A 17,721-nucleotide genomic window follows, 5' to 3' on the forward strand; every position below is an offset into this window, starting at 1 on the left:
CCTCCCCGCGTATACCCACTGGCGTGCCGGCCAGCGTCAAGCCTCGAACCAGGCGACCCCGATCCGAACCGATGGCCGAGAAACAAGCGGAGTTCCCAAAAGGAGAATGAAGACAGAGAGTGGAGAGGCGAGAGAGCGATACGAGAGGAGACAATCGACGCGAGAAAGAGAGAGAGAGAGAGGCGGGGAGAGACGGTGGGACGAGACAAGCAACGGACAAAGTGAAGACGAAAGGGCGGAGAGCGGCGGTGGGAGGACGTGAAAGCCCGACGAGCGATTGCAGCTTGGGCGCCAGACAGAGTGAATGGCCACGAGCTTTCGCGTTGACTCCGGCTGCTAGGCCTTTGCAGCCGGCGTCGACGCCGCCGCCGTCGAATCAGGGGCATCGGCGTCGTCGCGCTCCTGGCCCTCAAGAGGCTGGCAACCGGTGATTTCCACGACCTGTTCGCTGCCCGGGTAGTCGGGCAGCCGTAGGTCGAATCTCTCCTCGAGGTCCTCGCTGATGAAGCGGCCGCCGAGGAAGTGGCGCCCTTTAAAGTCGCGCGTGCCCAGCTTGGGCGCCGTCAGGCTGACGAGCACGCTTGGTGTGAAAGCGTTGTTGATGTTTCCCTTTTCGACGTCCCACGATGAAGGAATGTCCACCGACACCACAGGCGGCTGCATCAAGAAGGTGAAGGAGGAGCCCGCGCACGTCAGCCTCTGCAGGACTCAAGGGCTCAAGGTCGCTCGGCAGCCCGGCGAGCGCAGACCCACCATCTTCCGTCTTGCCTCAAACTCGATCCGCGACTCGTACTTGAGCAGGTCGAGGGGTGCCTTGAAGGGTTCCCGGACATCTCCCTTGAACGAGAAGCCTGGACATAGTAAGAGGCGGAACAAAGCGTTCGCGTTCAGCGTCCGACAGGATCGCGGAGGGCAGTCGTCGCGTGCGCCCGAGTACACTCACCAAAGATCGAGTCTACCAAGAGGTCCGCCGCGCCGAGGGCGTCTTCAAAATCTTCTGCCGCGATGAAGGGTATCCTGAGGCCTTGCAACTGGACCTTCAGCCTCTGCTCCGGGCAGAATGCAGAAGAAACCGAGGGTGGCAGAGCGCAAAGGTGAGCAAGAGCCGGTCACGACCGGCGACGGTCGCCAGAGATTCGGGGCCGCTGCATCCGGCCTCGCAAAGGGGTCTATCGAGTCGCAGCGCCTCTCGCGCCGCAGTACGTTGAGAGCTTACCTGAAACAGCTCCGTCTTGCCGACTTTTGGGTACCAGACGGTGGGTTCGTACCCCCAGTGGTAGAGGTGGCGCGCCGCGACGAGGCCGTCGCCGCCCTGGTTGCCCGGGCCGCATGCGACGAGGACGTTGGGGTATCGTGAGGGCGGGTAGCACGAGTACACAGCCTGGGCGCAAGAGAGACCGGCAAGTTCCATGAGTTGGTCGATGGAGAAGCCGCCCGACGCGCCCAGGAGCTCCTGGTCGATTTGCTGTGCGGCCGCCGCGGTGAGGTGCCGGATGCGCAGTGGCGCCGACGACGTCGACGCCATGATGATGGGCGAGAAGAGCGAGTTGAGAAACGTATTGAAAGACCTCCGGAGGTGGAGCGGGGGGCAAAGGTCGGTCGCGTCGGGCGGCTTCTGATAAGCGCTCAAAGTCGGCGAACGCGGGCGTGACGAGGGGGATTCGAACCAGTCGATCCAGGTCGCGATCAGAAGGTATCGCAGGTTCAGATCCGTGGATGGTTCGACGAGAGAGGACGGTGAGCTTTGGCAAACGTCGGTCGATGGATCGGGCCAGCGGGTGGGTGGCGCTGCTGTTGAGCCTGGAACGAGACTGCCGATGGGCGAGCGGAACGGGTGAAGCCAGACGCAGCGACGGCGTGCGAGAGAAGCTGTGGTCAAGAAGACGGAAGTGAGGATATGGATGGATCCGCTCGAGTCGGAGCCTGGTGAACGTGGTCGGATGGTGTTGGGTGGCGGTGGTGGCGGCGACGGTGGTGGGGGCTGGCAGGTCGGAATCCAGCCGGGACTGTGTGCGTGGAAGCGAGGGCGGCCATAAGGGAGCCGAAGAGGCCAGCGTCGAGGATTTGCAGAAGGCTGAGGCTGGGGCCGGGGCCGGGGCCGGGGCCAAGAGGCCGCCCGCCCCTGCTGGCCCTCGGCGTCGTGCCGTGCCAACCCAACCCACCCGCCCGCTCGCCCGCACCTCGACCGTAACTCCACCGCGCGTTGCCTTGGCAGGCCTGGCCGAAACAGTCCCTCCAACATCTGGCAGTCCGCAGCCAAGGAGCAGACGGGAGTTTTCTTCTGCTGCTTCTCTCTGCAGTCGGAGGAGCCTAGACTAGGCGCGGTGGCTCTCTTCTTCACTCCCGGCACTGCCGGACTCGGCCTCGAGCCGCCGAGAGCACGAGGTAGGTGTGGCAAGCCTTTTTTCCGTGGCGGGTGGGTGGCCCTCAAAGCGGGTCGGAGGCCTCAGCGTTTCAGGTACGGGTGCCACCCAGCCACGGCAGCGGGCAGTCCGCCAGAAACCCTGGGGTCCCACGGTGCCCCCTGCCCAGCCTGCTGGCCCTGTCTCGTTCTCTGGCTCGCTGCGCCTGGCCCAGGAACCGCAGCGTACGGCTTGCTTGCAGCGCCTTGGGAAATTTGCAGCTCAGCTTTTTCTGAAGCGCTGTGAGGCCTTGCGTTTGACGGTACACATGTGCGAGGTGCGGGTCGCGGCTACGGCCTCATGCTCGGCCGGCCTGTTGCCTGCCTGCTCGTTGTGGTGCACCTCGTCTTTGTCTGTGATGAGCCTGCCTGCCTCTTGGTTCCAGCCGGGAGATGGTCCCCGGTCGGCAAGGGATGATGTACGTACTCACGCGTCCACCTGTGATACCACGCCTGGAGAAAAGCCAAATGGGCGAGCTAAGGCAGCGGCGCATGCGCTGGCAGGACGGTGTGGGACTTAGAGAGAAGAAGCAAGCCGCCAGCGTCCCACCAGGCAGGGTTGTGGAACGAGGGTCCGTGATACGGTCAGCTCACTGGCGCGCCTGAAGCGCAGTAAGTAGTCTGGCTACTGTACCAGCTAGGAAGCCGGATGTAGGCCGAAGACGTCCGCACCTTCTTTCATCAACTTCGCTCGGTGCTCGCTTGCGCTGCTGCCGCGCCGCCCAGGGTCCCGCTCGCCTGCGGCACCTTCGAACCGAGAGCTCCTAGAGTGCGTTCGCGATGAACGCTAACTTACGAGCGGGTGCTGCCAACTCGCAGCGCTCGTCTGATCTCTTCGACTGGCGACCGACTTGCCACCACGACTTGGTGCGCAAGCCTTCGGCCTATCTTCTCGCCGATTCCTTCAAGCCGGAGAGGTAAAGGATCGGTCCGCAGCGCCGAAGATGTGTATATGTAAATGCTACAGAGGCTGCCACCCCACCGTTGCAGCGCATGCCTGCCTCGTCGTGCTTCAACCCTCCCACTCGCAGCGGGTCGCAGAGGTGATTCCCCATGGCGCACGCCTGCGAGCCATGGCCTGACAGAGTCTTTCTCGGGAAGCACCGATACGGCCGCGTCGGTCACAGTCACGCCACTTTCATGACGGACTCGGCGTCCTCCGACGTATGCTGCGGCCAAGTGACAAGCTGAAACCGCCACCGTGGGCATTGGCGGCCCCGTTGCGAGTCATACTACTGATCAGCAGGAGGGGGTCCTTTGTTTGCAACAATGCAACCCGGCACAGAAGCGTCGTCGGGAGGTCCCGGCTGCGGCGTCCTCGGACAGCGTAGCGACGACGAACAGAGAAAGACGCAACGACAAGAGTGGGTCCGCTGCGGTCCAAGAGGGCCATCAAGTCCGAGCCGAACATGACTCCGGCTGCTGCCCATCAAACGGGCGGCACGGCGACCATCTCACGCCGCCACGCGCGGCCGCCCCTCGCATGGATCGCACGCACGACAACGACATGAGAAGCCCTCGGGAATCTGGGCGAAGCGGTGGCGTCCTTTCGCGGCTCAACCCTCCGTGTTTGGGCGCTGTCTTGTCGAGATTCCAGCGCGGCGGCGACCTCTTGGCATGTCTGTATGTGTACATACATATCTAGCTCAGCTGCGATAGGCCGCAAGGACATGACACTGGGACAGGCGACCTCGCGGGCGCTTCCTGGCCGTCTTTGCCGCCACCTTCGAACGCCACACCCGGGCCCGGCAGACGTACGGCGGGCGTACTAGCTGCTGCGCAAACCTGACGCACCTCAAAGACCCCAGGGTCCGGGCCTCGCTCCCTGTTGCAGCGGAACCGCGTAAGGCCGCGAGGTGCCGGACCAATCAAAGCAAGCAAGGCCATCAGCCGGGGGGGCCGGATCGAGCCTCCGCGCCGGAGGCCTGGCAGGCGGCGGCGAGCAGGAGACGAAGACACGCGGTGAGAAGCACGAGGGACAACGGAGCCACGTTGGTGGCGCCGGCCCGTCGCACGCAGACGATGCACGACGCCTCGCAGCGGGAGCCTGCCGTCGGTAATGCTCCGCGAGGGCATCGGCCGAGGGTCGACCAGCTTGGTGCCATGCCCTTCATGGCCAGCACGTACACTGCCGTGCCTATCCGCGCTCGTCTGCGGGTCGTTCGGCTGATCACTCTAGCACCTGCTCCTCCGCCTGTAGTTTTCCATAGTAGGCGTGCATGCTGCTGTAGGTGTGCCGTACAAATACAATGATGGGTGATGAAGCTCTGCCCGCTCAATCGACGACGTCCGGGGTCGTCCGAGGTCGAACTTCGAGCGTAGGCAAGGATGGACCTGCGGCGAGCGAGGCTCAGAGGCTGTCGATTTCCATGCCGATGGCGGAGATGCCGTTGGCAGGTCCCTTGCCGGCGCCATGGTGCTGCTGCCCAAAGCCGTTCCACACGTACAGCATGGCGAAGAGGTTGTCGTCGCTCGTCTTTTTGACGTTGGCGCGCAGCTCGTTGAGCGCCACCTGCACTGCCCTCAGCGTCGGCGCGTAGTCGGTGGCGGCGCGCGCCCGGATCTCGGTGCCGTGGGCCGCGAAGAGGGCCGCGATCCATTTCAGGTGGAACTCGACGTGCGGGCTGGCGCTGGCTGGCTGCATCCGCTCAGCCACCAGGCGCATCACGGCGGGCAGATGGACGAGCGGTAGCTGCCGAGCGATGAGCGCAATGTCTGACGGCGACGTCTGCTCGTAGACCTCGGCCATCAGCGGCTTCTCGCCCAGTCGGCAGGCGCCCACCAGCGCCAGCAGGCTCTCGCCCTGCCGAGAAGCCTCGCGCACGGCTTCGGGCGTCAGGTCGATATCGAGGTCGAACGGGTCAAACGCCGCCTGCTCGTCGAGGCTATAGATGAGCAGCCCACTCGTCGCGGCCGCCGCCCAGGAGCGACCGGTAGGCGCGAAGCGCACGCACTTGGCCCTCGAGATGGGCCGCGTCGACCTCTTGGACAGATCACCGCGCTGGGCTCCCGGAAGGCTGCGGTCCATGCGCTCCTCGGGCAGCAGGTCCTCCTCGTCGGAGCGGTCATTGACCAGGTCGATGTTGCCGGCCTCGGTCACCCGACGGCTGTCGAGGCGGTCCTGGGTGCCGTCGAGCGCGAGGTTCTTGGTCAGCTCCCACCGCTTGAGCAGCACCCGTTCCCGCACGTCGTAAAGGCAGACGTAGTTGGAGTTGCCACCGGCGAGGATGCAGGCGCCGTCGGCGCTGTAGCAGATCGTGGTGAAGCAGGCCCCGGCGGCGTTGTTGCGTCGGCCGACCTTGTCGTCGACCTTGCGGCCGCCCGAGATGTCGCGCCGGCACTCGAGCACGCCGGTCTGCTTTCCGTCCTGGGCGTTCCAGAAGGTCAGCTGGCCGTCGAGCGAAGCAGCGCAGACTTCGGTGCCGTCGGGGCTAAAGGCGATGGCGAGGCCGTCGCCGTTGAGCTGGAAGGTCTCGACGCTCTGCGACGTCCTGAAGACCTCCCACAGGCGGATGCTCTTGTCCCAGCTGGTGCTCGCCAGCACTCCGCTGCCGCTCGGGCTGAAGGAGAGGCCGGCGACGGGCCCCAGGTGGCCCGAGAGGATGTCGAGCAGCTTGCCCGTCTGAACGCTCCACATGTAGATCTCGAAGCTGTCGGCGCTGCCGGCGCAGACGACCTCGCCCGAGGGGTCGACGGCCAGGCTGATGAACTGAACCGGGGTCGGGCTCGTCAGCGTGCGGAAGTTGCGGTAGCGCACGAGGTCGTAGGCGCGCACCGTGCCGTCCAAGCTGGCGCTGAAGAGGACCGAGCCCTGTTTGGCGAACTCGATGCACGACACCGAGGCCGAGTGCTCCGAAAACGTGGCGGTGCAGAAGCCGCTCGACGTGTTCCACAGCTTGATCTTGCCGTCGTCGCCGCCCGTGGCGGCCACCTGCCCGTCGGACGCGTAGCCGACCGTGTTCATGTCGTAGAAGTGGCCCTGCTGCTTGAGGATGTACGACTCGCTCGCCCACTCCCAGACCAGCAGCTGGCCCAGCTTCTGCGCGCCAAAGGCGAGCCACTCGCCGCTGGCGTTGATGGCGACGCTCGAGATCTTTTCCTGGCTGATGCTGAGCGTGTGGATGTTGTTGAAGTCGGGCATCTCCCAGAGCCCGAAGACGCCGGACGAGAAGCCGACGACGAGGAGCGAAGTCTCGGGATGAAAGACCGAGCAGACAGTCTTGGTCTGGGGCTGCATGAAGTAGTGCTTCTCGGCGATGCCCCACCGCGTGAGGCCGACGGTGTCGTCGGGGCCGGACGACGAGCTCCCCGGCTTGGAGAGCGCGAAGCCATTGGCGCTCCGGAGTGCGCCGTCCTCGTCGTCTTCGTCCATATCGGCCGTGGCGACGTCGTCTTCGTCCTTGGCCCTCCACGTGAAGCAGGCACCGTCGCGCGACACGGTGAAGATCGTCCTTTCGTCCTTGGAAAAGAAGGCGTTGATGACGGCATCGCGATGGCCGGTAAAGGTCTTGGGCCGGAAGCCCTCGACCTGGTTGAGCGAGTAGAGGCGGGCGGTCATGTCCTTGGACGTGGTGATGAAAAACCTGGCAGATCGGGCGGTCAAAGCGATACGAGCGAGAAAAGTGGTCAGCGGTGCGCGTTCGCTGACAGCATCAACGAGACCGCGGCGAGGACGTCAAGGCGCGCGTGCGGCAGCAGCAGTGCTCTCAGGCCAATGCGATAGATTTCCGCTATGTGAGCAGACTCATTAAATCAGTTAATTTGGAGCATCCTTGAGCGCTGCTGCTGCTGCTGCTGCTGCAGTCGTGTGGATGCAGGCTGTCCTGCGGTCCTCGCTGCGAGGTCTTTGAAGTGTCTGACACGCATCACTCACCGGCTGTCCTTGGTCCACCGGATGCTGAGCACGTCGTCGAAGTGGCCGGTATAGGTGCGGTGGAGCACAAAGGGTGCGAACTCCCGCGCCAAGTGGGAAGGCGTCCTCCACACCTGGACCTGGGCGCCGTGCGTGACGGCGAGGTGCTTGCCATCGTGGGAGAACTGCGCGTCGCGGAGGGGCTGCTTGAAGTTCATGTGGGCCAGCACAGACCTGCGTTTAGTGTTGACCAGCAGGGCGCGTCCGTCCTCGTCGGCGACCAGGACGATGGCGGTGTTGGCCGGCGAGAGCGCGATGCGCGCGATGGGCTTGCGGGTCTCGAAGGGCAGCGTCGTCGACGTGTTCCTCACCAGGTCGAAGATCGACAGCCGGTTGCCGACCGGCGAGTAGATTGAATCGCCATCGGGAGAGAAGACGACGTTTCCGTGGCGGTAGACTGTGCCGCAGAGGTTGGAGAACTGGAAGGCCGACTTCATCGCGGCGGCGAAAGAAGGGCCGAACGTCGATCCCCAGATGGGTGTGGGAGCAGGGTGGCAGCGGCGCGATCGGGTCGCTATGCCATGTGGACGCTGCTGGTGCTGTCGCTGCTGGTTGCGGGCCTCTGTGCCAGAAGCCAGAGCGACGCGGGATGTGTGAAGGGTGAAGTGAGACCCGAGGCAAAGCAAGGTGGTTGATGGGCGGAGGGGGAAGAGGAAAGTGGGCACCGAGACCTTTTTGGCCTGCATTTTCCCCCCTTTCGCCGCCTCTTCGCGAAGGAAGAAGAAAAAGACAAGACGGCAGGCCAGGCGGAAAAAATCCGCCCGCCCGGGTTCGAGGCTGGCGAGCGGATCCGAAGCATCGGCGTCGTCGCGGCCAAGCCTCCACAGCCTGGTCCGGAGGTCTTTATTTGTCTGGGGCGCGCTCGGACCCTGCTGTGTTGAAAGCGGCGGGGGCATCGGCCGGGCCAGCAGCCGCCCTCGATGCGGATTGGGTCTTTGGTGCCCCTGCCACCTCGTCCCTCGTCCTTTATGCCCACCATCATCGCTTCAAGCACCACGTACGGCGCCGCACCAAGCAATCACTCGGCGCAGTGACGACAAGCAAGGCTCCAGATCATCTATCAACCGTAGCAACCTACAGTCACCGCCGAGGCGCACGAGCGCCATCGAGCTCGCTACTCCGGCTCAGAGACAGGTCCCCCCGCCCATTGTCACGACGCCACCGACTGCGGGTCGTGCGGCTACGCAAACATGGACGAAGTTTCAAGACAGGCCGCAGCTGCCGATCTGCGCAATGTCCTGCGGGCCTCTGGGACGGCGCTGCCCGACGAAGCCATGCTCACCACCCTGCTGGAAATCGAGGGCTGGGACGTCCAGAGGGCGGCCCGGGCGATACAGGACGACAGCGCCGCCGAGCGCAGGCGGAGCGGTGCCGATGACGAGGAGATCGCGCGATCCTTTGCTGCCAGACCTCCGGTCAGCGCATTCGAGGTCGACGACGGCCTTGCAGCAAGGCGTGCCACGAGGCCGTACCCCGGCGGCGTGGGCCTCAGCAGCGGCAGGGGCCCCCTCGGGGATCGTCCCGGTGGCATGTCAATCTCCTCGATCGTCTGGTCCGCGATCACCTTCCCTTTGTCCCTAGCGCAGTCGATACTGCTCCTCATCGCCCGCATCTTTCGCCTTCGAAGCTTGTTCCCCGGGCTATTCGGCGGCGCGCCCGGGTCGGATGGGTGGTCCCGGATGCCCAAGGTCGACCCTCGCATCTGCGCAGAGAGGTTCGTGCGCGAGCTAGAGGAGGAGACTGGCGCCACCTCTGGCCCTCGCAGCGCCTTGCCAGCGGCCGCGAGCGAAGCTTCATCCACGTCGCGCTCGAGGGACGGTACAGGGCCGCCGCCGGCGCCACGGATCCCTCCGTTCCACATCGGTGGCTACTCGGATGCACTCAAGCTGGCAAAGGAGCAGATCAAGATCCTCATGGTCGTGCTGACCAGCCGCGAGCACGGCGACGCCGAACACTTCCGCAGAAAGGTGCTCGTCGACGAAGAGCTCGTCGAGCTCGTCTCGCGGCCAGACTTTGTCGTGTGGGGTGGCGACGTTCGCGAGCGAGAGGCGTATCAGGGTGAGTGGCGCGCATGCTGCTCGCTTGGGTCCAAGCGCCAAGCGCTTCGCAAAGGACAGCGCCGCAGCAGACCGCCCATCGCTGACCACGTCTTTCTGCTGCCGTCGCCCGTCATCCTTTCGCCTCTGTAGTCGCTACCCAGCTCGAGGCCACAACCTATCCCTTTGTCGCCTTTATCGCACTACAGCCGGCGCGGGCAGCACGCAGGGCCGCCTCTTCGCAGAGCGGGGCATCGAGCTCCTCGCCCCGTCCGGCAGTGCTCTCTCGCCTCGAAGGGTCGCCGATGACGGCCACGTCGGCGCAGTCGATCTCGTCCCACATCGCCGACGTGCTGCTGCCGCGCACCAGGACGTACCTCGACCGGCTGAGGAGCGAAAAGAGGCGCAGGGAGATCGAGCGCGAGCTCAAGGCCGAGCAGGACCGCGCCTACGAAGAGGCAAGCCGCCGGGACGCGGAGCGCGTGGCCCGCAAGCGCGAGGAGGAACGGCAGCGCGCCCTCGAGGCCGAGCGGCAGCGTCGAGCGCAGGCAGAGCTCGAGGCGCAGCAACAGAAGCGCCGCGCCTGGCTCGGCTGGGCCAAGCGCCACCTGGTGCCCGAGGAGCCGTCGGCAGGTCAGCCGGCGATACGCCTCGCCTTCCGCCTACCGGACGGCAAGAACCTGTCGCGCAGCTTCCAGCCATCGGATCGCCTTGAGTCGGTCTTTGCCTACGTCGAGACGCACGCCGCCGGCGTCGATGAGCAGGACAGCGCGGCCCTCTCCGTCCCGCCGTCCGAGTACGAGCATCGTTACGACTTCACCCTGGTGCTCGGCTATCCGCGGAAGCAGATCGGTCCAGAGCTGCTAGCGGTGGGCGCGGACGGCAGCGGCAAGACGCTGGGCGACATTGACGGCCTGGCACCGAGCGCCAACCTCATCGTCGAGGGCAAAGTAGGGCGCGCCAGCTTGTCGGCCCAGGACGACGACGACGACGATAGCAGCGACAGCGACAACGACGACTGAGCAGCAGAAGGCCGAGCGCCGTCGCCATTCCTCGTGTATCCTCTCTCGCATCTGTCCCGCGCGATGGATGAACCGCGAAGCCTTGTGACCGCCTCGAGCCGATGGAACGTGCTGCAGCGGACGCGGCAAGGATCAGACCATCTCTAGAGACTGTGGCATCTTTCGACCGGTCGCGACCAGCCTGACCTTCCGCCGACTGCGCGGTGCGCTAGGCGTCTGTATCGGCCGGATTCCTTTTCGCGTGCCGGATCCCCGTGCCTGCAAGCTGCGGCGTCTTGCCAAGGTGCTCGGGCTCGCGCCGCGATGGCACTCTCGCGGCCTGCCTCTCCGCCCGTCCCCCGCGTCCTCTTCTTCCCCCTCTCCCCGTCTTCGACCGTTTGACAGAGGCCAAGCATCGGCACGATCCGACGGTGCCACCATCCTCTTGAATGAACAGCATGTCCACTTTGATACTTATCCGCTTACCATCTCCGGACCCGCCTGGATACGCTGGGCAGGTCCACGCGGCACACGGTGAGGTCCTTCGTGTGGCAACTCAGCTGCGCGGCGCCGGTAGTACGACGGTGATTGGATGCATGGATCTAGTCGTCTTTTCTTGCTTGAAGCCCTGGCCTGCTTTGCTTGCACGGCACGCTGCGCTGGGCACGCACCTGCGCGCTGTGGTTTGCGGCAAGGCGCGATCTCGAGGTGCAGCCTGGGCGCAGGCCAAAACGGCAGCGTACCGGCGCCAGGACCCGTCCCGTCCGGACGGAGTGAGGCAGGCCTGCAGCGGCTGCAACGGCTCCTTTGCATGGCAAGTCGAAGCATGCCGGTACCGGTATCGGTACCGCAACGGTGCTGCTGCTGCTGCTGCCTTTGCCCGCCTCGGCCTGAGCGGGTGCAACGAGACCAGGCGGGGCATGCCGCCTGGTCAATTGCGTTTCGGCTGGCCCTGGACCGCTGTGCGGTGCCTTCCGGCGAGGGCGTACCTAGCATGGATGTTGACTACAAGCCCCTTCCATCTTTGCTTGCTTACGTCAAGAGCCTTGGATCTCAGCATTAGAAGCATGCATGGAAGAGCTAGTCTAGTCGTGATGGCGGTGTGGGGGCATGGGCGGCGAGCAGGTGTGCAAGACGCGAGCGCCTCGTCGCGGGCCGGCCTGGCTGACCGACCCCTGGCCTTGCCCATTCTGCGCGCGTAGCTTCGTGTTGCCCATGCCGGGATTTGCTCAAGGGCGGCGGCGGCGGCTCCGCATGACAAGCAGTCCCCGGTCGACGTCGCGGGCGTTGCACAGAGAGAGACCGAGGGAACGAGCGAGGCAAGCAAAAAGCAAGCTAAGGCGCTCGACGAAGGACGCGCAGAAATCTGCCCCACCCCGTCCGCCCATTGTACGCCTTACGGTACGTATGGCGCCACCATGACCAGAGAAACGACGGTACCCACCGGTGCACTCATCGTGCCCTACCGCCTGGCCGCCCAGAGTCCAAAGAAAAAGGTCGAGTGGTCTTGTGTGGCCCTCCGTACCTCCTTACAGGCCCATCTCTCTGCCGCCGGGCCGGACCGTCTGTTGACGACGAAAGCTGTGCGCAAACAGGGGCCTGCCTGGTGTCGCCCCCGCTGAGCCATAGCGTGCGGCCTGCGGCTGGGTGGCCTCGACGTCGCCATCTTTGTCCCTTCAGGCAGGCGTGGCGTGGCGTGGCAGGCTCTCGTCGCGACGGGATCGACCGGTTCCTACCGGCACCACGTACCGGCGCCATACGGTATCGACGGAGAAAGGCGGGCCGCTCCCCAGCCCCAGCCCTAGCCCTAGCGTGCGTGCGTACGTGTTACGTTCGTCAAGGGCCCGACCCCGGGGTCCAGCGCTAGGGTCCTGGTCTCGTCTGCCTCGCAGCCGAATGGTCGCGCTCGTGCCACGGACGGCGTCTTGGAACTTTTCTCCAGCCTGGGCTGCGGCAAGCCAGCCTAGCTCTTCCTCTTCGCAAACGAGGTCCGCAAACCAGGCGCAGCCAAGAAGGGGAATTAGGCAGTCGCTTGCTTGTTCTCTTTTTGTCGCTCTCGATGATTGCCGCACGCCGGTGTGGCGACCGCGCAGCAGCTCGCCGGAGTGGTCGGGTTGGACGTCGATGGCCCAGCTTACTGCCTGCTTGTTCGGCGGGACCGGCCGCAGTGGTCGACGCCGCCTTGACTTGCCACGCTTTGTGACCGTCGTTGAAGAGCAGCGATGACGACGACGACGACGACGGCGAGGTCGACATGGTTGGCCTACCGTTAGCTGGCCGCCTTTTTGTCGTTGCAGCGAGCGAGCGAGACGCCAGCACGCACGCGCCCCACGCGCTCCTCCTTTCTTTTTCTCTTGCCCGCTTGCCAAGTTGCTTGCCCAAGGGGCTTTGGCTGGTTGGCTGGCTGGCACGCCAGAGGCGATCCAATTTTTTTCTTGCCATGGCCAGCACTCGGGCCAGGGCAGGCCCAAGGCAGGCAGGCAGGCCAGGACACGGCAGGGCAGGGCAAGCAGGGCAAGCAGGGCAAGCAGGGCAGGCTAGGGCAGGCCACGGTGCGGCCCGCCTGCGCGCGCCGTCTTGGGAACCTCGTGAACCCTGGCCTGCCGCCGCCGCTGCTGCTGCGCTTGCTGCCCGCCCGCTCGCTCGGCCGCAAGGACCCTCTCCGTCCGCTGAGGCTCTGGCTCGCTCTCTCTCTGTCTCTCGCTCGTTCTCTCTCTGCCTGTCTGGTCTGTCTCTCTCGCTCCCGCCCTCACTCTTTCATCGCAAAAGCCTGCCTCGCTCGTCGTTGGCTCCCGTCGTTGCACCCTTCTCCTTCTCCCCTCGACCAGGCACCACGATCCTCTCCTCCCCTCTTCGCACCAACCTGATAGCCCTGGCTCGTCCATCCGAGCCACTCCGATGGAGCCTCGTTACGGCCCTTTTCCATCCTACTACGACCAGATCCCCGCCCGGCCATCGCGTCCATCACCCGCTAATCTCGACATTACGCTACCTTACCGGTCCATCTGCTCGACTTGCATCGACCGACACTTCGGATTCGACCGACACCTGCTAGTCCGTGGCGCTGGGCCACTTCTTTGGACCCCGACCGCCCGCTGCTGCCGAAGCACTGAGAATCGCACCGGGACGGTCGCATCTCAGCCAACTGCTCCTCCTCTCACCCTTCGCTGAGCATCGAGACAAGACCGACCAAGGGTACAGCTTCCCTTCTGCAGCATCCGCCGCCCGCCGGCGTTTCTCGCTGCGAAAGCCGCATCTTCCTCGATCGCCTGCACACGACTGCCCTCTCCTTTCAAAGTTGCGCGCAGCTGCTCGACATCCACCGCTGCTCGGCACGACACCCTACAGATCTACTACGGATCCGTCGCTCGACAGAACGGACCACGCCTTCGGGTCTCTGCTTCGTCCTTGCGCGCAGAGCCGGCCCTCGGGGACACTCTTCCTGGAAAGAGACCGCCCCTGGACCTGTATAGACCCTCCTCGCTCTTCTTTGCGACCCGCCTAACCTGATCGCTTCCCTTGGCACCTTCCCTTGCGACACCGAGAACGCCCGCGAGTTCTCGGTAGCGCTTCGACGGGGAGGATCATGTCCGGCTCCAACTGGCCTGGATCCAATGGCACCGACGCCCAAGCCATGTTCGACCAGGGCAACAACGAAAACGTCTTCCGGAGCACGAGCTACCTCGGCCAGGGCGGCGGAGCTGGTGGGAGCACGATGGCGCCGCCCCCGCCCGGCATGACGGGCGATGGCGGCATGCCCTCGCTCTACCGCCGGCCTACACACGAGGAGATATCTGCGGTTCTCTCGCAGTACGCGCCCGGCCCATCAAACAACGGAGGCAATGAAGGCGGAGGTAACGGCGGTACCGGCAATCACAACGATGGCACCAACGGCCAGCCGCGGCCGCCCATGTTTGCTCATCCCTCCCAGATGTCGATGCAGTCGCAGGCCTCGGGGGGCATCCCCATGGGTCAGAACAACGGCAGCGGCATGGCTGACGACGTGGCACAACGAGCTGCCAGCAACGGTCAATTTGCCGCGAACCAAGGAATGAGCCTGGACCCGGCAGCGGCCGCTGCCGCGGCAGCAGCCTACGGCCACCTTGGCTACGGTAACGCGGGGCCGGCCGCAGGGCCCGACCCAAGACGGCAACCATCGACCGGCGCTGAGCAGAAGGACCCTACGGGCGGGCAGGGCGGAGCGGGCGGACAACTCCATGGGATGGCATCGGGGCCCGAGATGGGCATGATGCAGGGCTTCAACCCAACGGCACCGAACCAGATGCCGATGGCCGGAGGCTTCCTTCCAGCCTACCCGGTGCAGGGCGGCAACGCTTTCGACGGAGCGGGATCGGGCATCGGTCATGGCGGTGCCGGCGATCCGATCGCCAACGACGACTTTGGGCCTGGCAAAAAGCGGCGAATGACCTTTGGCGGCCAGTTCCAACCCGGAGGGAGCCCGCCCAAGCCTGCCATGATGCAGCACGACAGCTCGGCCAGCATGATGCACGACTACAGCAGCATCAAATCGACACCCGTGGGCCGCGCGCCGGGCCCGGACGTACCACAGCACCTTCTCCACCACCTGCCTACGCGGCCCCCCCTGCTGCACCGCAGGTCGAGGAGCGGTTCCGAGCTGGCGGGCAACATGCCGGGCTTCCGGGGCGGGATGAGCTACGACGGCTTCTCGGACATTCACAGCTTCCACGGCCCCGGCGGGCCGGGTCAGGCCGCCCCGGTGTTTCTCTCTTCGCACTCGCACCAGGCCTCGTTCACTCGCGGCGGACCCCTGCCCCCGTCGGCGCTCGGCGGACACGCCGCCAGCCATCCGCCCGGTCTCGGCAGCCAGATCCTCCGAGGAGTCGACGTCAGCGCCAGCGGGTCCTCGGCAGCCTCGGACTTCACCAAGCGCAAGGGCTGGACCGGGAGGGTCGTCGAGGAGCTGCTCGACTTTGTCCACGTGCTGGATCCCGATGGCGTCATCCTCTTCGCCAGCCCGAGCGCCTACAGCTTGACCGGCTGGACCAGCGAGGAGCTGCGCGGGAGAAAGCTGATCGAGGTGAGTAGGGAGTCGTTGGTGATGCGAGCCGTCATCCGCCAGAGGTCCGAGAAGGATGCTGAGCCTCCCGTTCCATGCCCGTCTCTGTGCCCACTCTGCAGTTCATCCACCCGCAGGACGTACCCTCGGTAGAGCGCGAGATCGATCGCATGCGCCAGAGCAACGGCGAGCTGCTGACCTACTACCGCTTCAAGACCAAGCCAAAGTCGTTCTCCGCCCCCGGGTCCGGAGACAAGGGCGATTCGGCCGAGGGCGCGTCCAGCGGCGCCGGCGACGACGAAAAGGACCGCGACAAGGGCGACCAGGAGTATGCCGAGGCCCTGACGCGCGACGGCGAGTACGTCGTGTTTGAGGCGTCGGGCCATCCCTACTACCCGCCCAAGCCCCTCGTGATGCCGGCCAACGGCGCTCAGGAAGGCGACGAGGCCGACGGCGCGGATGCTCAGAAGGAAGCTGGCGCGGCCGAGGGCAGCTCGGGCGAGGCCAACCCCAACGCTGGTGCCGCTGCCGCCGCTGGCGATCTCAAGTCAGAGAGCATGACGCACTCGGCGTCTGGGTCCAAGCAAAGCAGCAACTCGCAGTCGCAGTCGCTCGATACGCCAAGCGAGGCTAGCAGCCTGAGCCGCGGGGCCCTGCAGTGCTTCTTCTGCTCGTCGCGCCCATACCCGAGCAAAAATACCAGCATGCTCGACTCGTTCCTCGAGTTGAAATTGGAGAACGAAAAGCTGCGCCTGCTCATCGCCGACATGGACCTCACCGGGCCGGACAATGACGCGGAGAGGGCCAACTTCACCGCCGCCTACCACCCGGATCTGCTCAAGCAGGAGCTCGAAGGCGAAGGGGGCCCTTTCCGGGATGGCGTCAACCCAATGTTCGGCACCGCCTTCCTGCAACAGGGGCAGCCAGGCCAGCAGCCAGGCGCCCAACAGCAGCAACAAGACCCGCGCTTCCCGCAGTCGGGCGCATTCGGTCCCGGCACGGCTGGTGGCGCGACGAGGCACAACTCGCTCGGCTCGCACCCGACCAGCCCGACGATGCGAAGCGGTCCAGCAGAGGATCTGCTCGCGAATGTCGTCGGTACCGGCAACGACTCGGACGACGAGGCCACCAGCCCCACGACTGCCAGTGGTGCTGCTCCTTCTGGCTCGCAGGGCCTAATCGACGAAGCTCGTCGCAAGAAGGTGAGCACAAGGCCGCTTCTCGCTCGAGTCCCTGCCGCTGCGAAGCATCATGATTGGCTGACTCGAGCTTCTCGTGCGTCTCCTTCTGCGCCCCGTCTTGCCACTGACAGAAACCCAAGCAGGACGATGGCGACCACGTCTGCACCGACTGCGGCCGCGTCGATTCGCCCGAGTGGCGCAAGGGACCGCTCGGTCCCAAGACGCTTTGCAGTGAGTTCTGTCGCGTGCTCCTGCCGCGGCCTCGCCGCAGCCATCTGACGTTTGCTTCGTGACGGTACCCCTCTCCTGCACTCGCAGACGCCTGCGGCCTGCGCTGGGCCAAGAAGATCAAGCGCAAGGGCGGGGATCCGACAATGGCCGGGATGCTTGTCCAACCCCCGGGCGCCCCTCAGCAGCTCCTTGGCCACGGCCACCCGCTCCAGCACTCGTTCGGCCGGGCTCCCGATGGCTCGATACCGCCGGGCATGGCCATGGGACCCCCTGGATCGATCAACGTCGCCGGCATGGGCGTCGGGCAGCCAGGCATGATGCCTACCTCGCCCATCTTTGCCACGCGCCCTTCGTTCGACGAGGGTTCCGGCCATGGACACGGGCATGGCCATGGTCAGGGTCCCTGATCCAAGATCGGCACAGCAGGCTCACATACTTCCTGTGGCCCTGATCCGCATCTCGCTACCCTCGAGATGGTCTCCAAGAACCTCTTCTCCTCTGACACCTTTGCTCCTCTTTTTTTATTTCGGGCCTCTTCGTATCTCTCTGGGCGTTCGTCTTTCGTCGTTGCCTTGCCGCCGGCCGATCGACGGGTCCGGCGGCGTGCCAACTCGCTTCCGGCTCCCTTGGCGCCCCTCCCTTGATCCTCTCTCCCTCTGCCGCACTCGCACGCGCATGCGCTCGTGCTCGCTCCTGCCATATCCTCGTCATGCCCCCCGATTGCTACCCGACCACCACAACTGTATCCCGTAGCCTCAAGGTCGCCCTTCTTAACCGTCTCCTGATTATACACGCATCCACGGACCCTTAAGCAAGCCACAAGACGGGATCATTGTCGCCGCCACTCTCTCTCTCTCTCTCTCTCNCTCTCTCTCTCTCTCTACGTCTCTCGTCGTCTCGTCTCTCTCTCTCGTCTCTCTC

General features: G+C 65.1%; 4 protein-coding genes across 4 annotated transcripts; 2 read left to right on the plus strand and 2 right to left on the minus strand.

Annotated features, from left to right (window-relative positions):
• Positions 1-336: 336 nt before the first annotated feature.
• On the minus strand, positions 337-1,525 carry PFL1_03836 (uncharacterized protein; the record flags this gene model as incomplete). The annotated part of the gene is made up of 4 exons (XM_007881359.1): positions 337-657; positions 754-851; positions 944-1,046; positions 1,217-1,525. The coding sequence occupies 4 exons, from the start codon at positions 1,523-1,525 to the stop codon at positions 337-339; spliced, it is 831 nt and encodes a 276-aa protein (XP_007879550.1).
• A 3,226-nt stretch (positions 1,526-4,751) lies between these two features.
• On the minus strand, positions 4,752-7,750 carry PFL1_03837 (uncharacterized protein; the record flags this gene model as incomplete). Its single annotated transcript, XM_007881360.1, has 2 exons — positions 4,752-6,984; positions 7,275-7,750. The coding sequence occupies 2 exons, from the start codon at positions 7,748-7,750 to the stop codon at positions 4,752-4,754; spliced, it is 2,709 nt and encodes a 902-aa protein (XP_007879551.1).
• A 753-nt stretch (positions 7,751-8,503) lies between these two features.
• Positions 8,504-10,371, plus strand: PFL1_03838 (uncharacterized protein; the record flags this gene model as incomplete). Its single annotated transcript, XM_007881361.1, has 2 exons — positions 8,504-9,371; positions 9,503-10,371. 2 exons carry the CDS (start codon positions 8,504-8,506, stop codon positions 10,369-10,371), a joined length of 1,737 nt encoding a protein of 578 aa, XP_007879552.1.
• A 3,565-nt stretch (positions 10,372-13,936) lies between these two features.
• On the plus strand, positions 13,937-17,207 carry PFL1_03839 (uncharacterized protein; the record flags this gene model as incomplete). The annotated part of the gene is made up of 4 exons (XM_007881362.1): positions 13,937-15,409; positions 15,511-16,590; positions 16,701-16,800; positions 16,888-17,207. 4 exons carry the CDS (start codon positions 13,937-13,939, stop codon positions 17,205-17,207), a joined length of 2,973 nt encoding a protein of 990 aa, XP_007879553.1.
• Positions 17,208-17,721: the final 514 nt, after the last annotated feature.

This window comes from Pseudozyma flocculosa, assembly GCF_000417875.1.
Source record: "Pseudozyma flocculosa PF-1 unplaced genomic scaffold scaffold00012, whole genome shotgun sequence".
NCBI classification, from domain to species: Eukaryota; Fungi; Basidiomycota; class Ustilaginomycetes; order Ustilaginales; family Ustilaginaceae; genus Pseudozyma; species Pseudozyma flocculosa.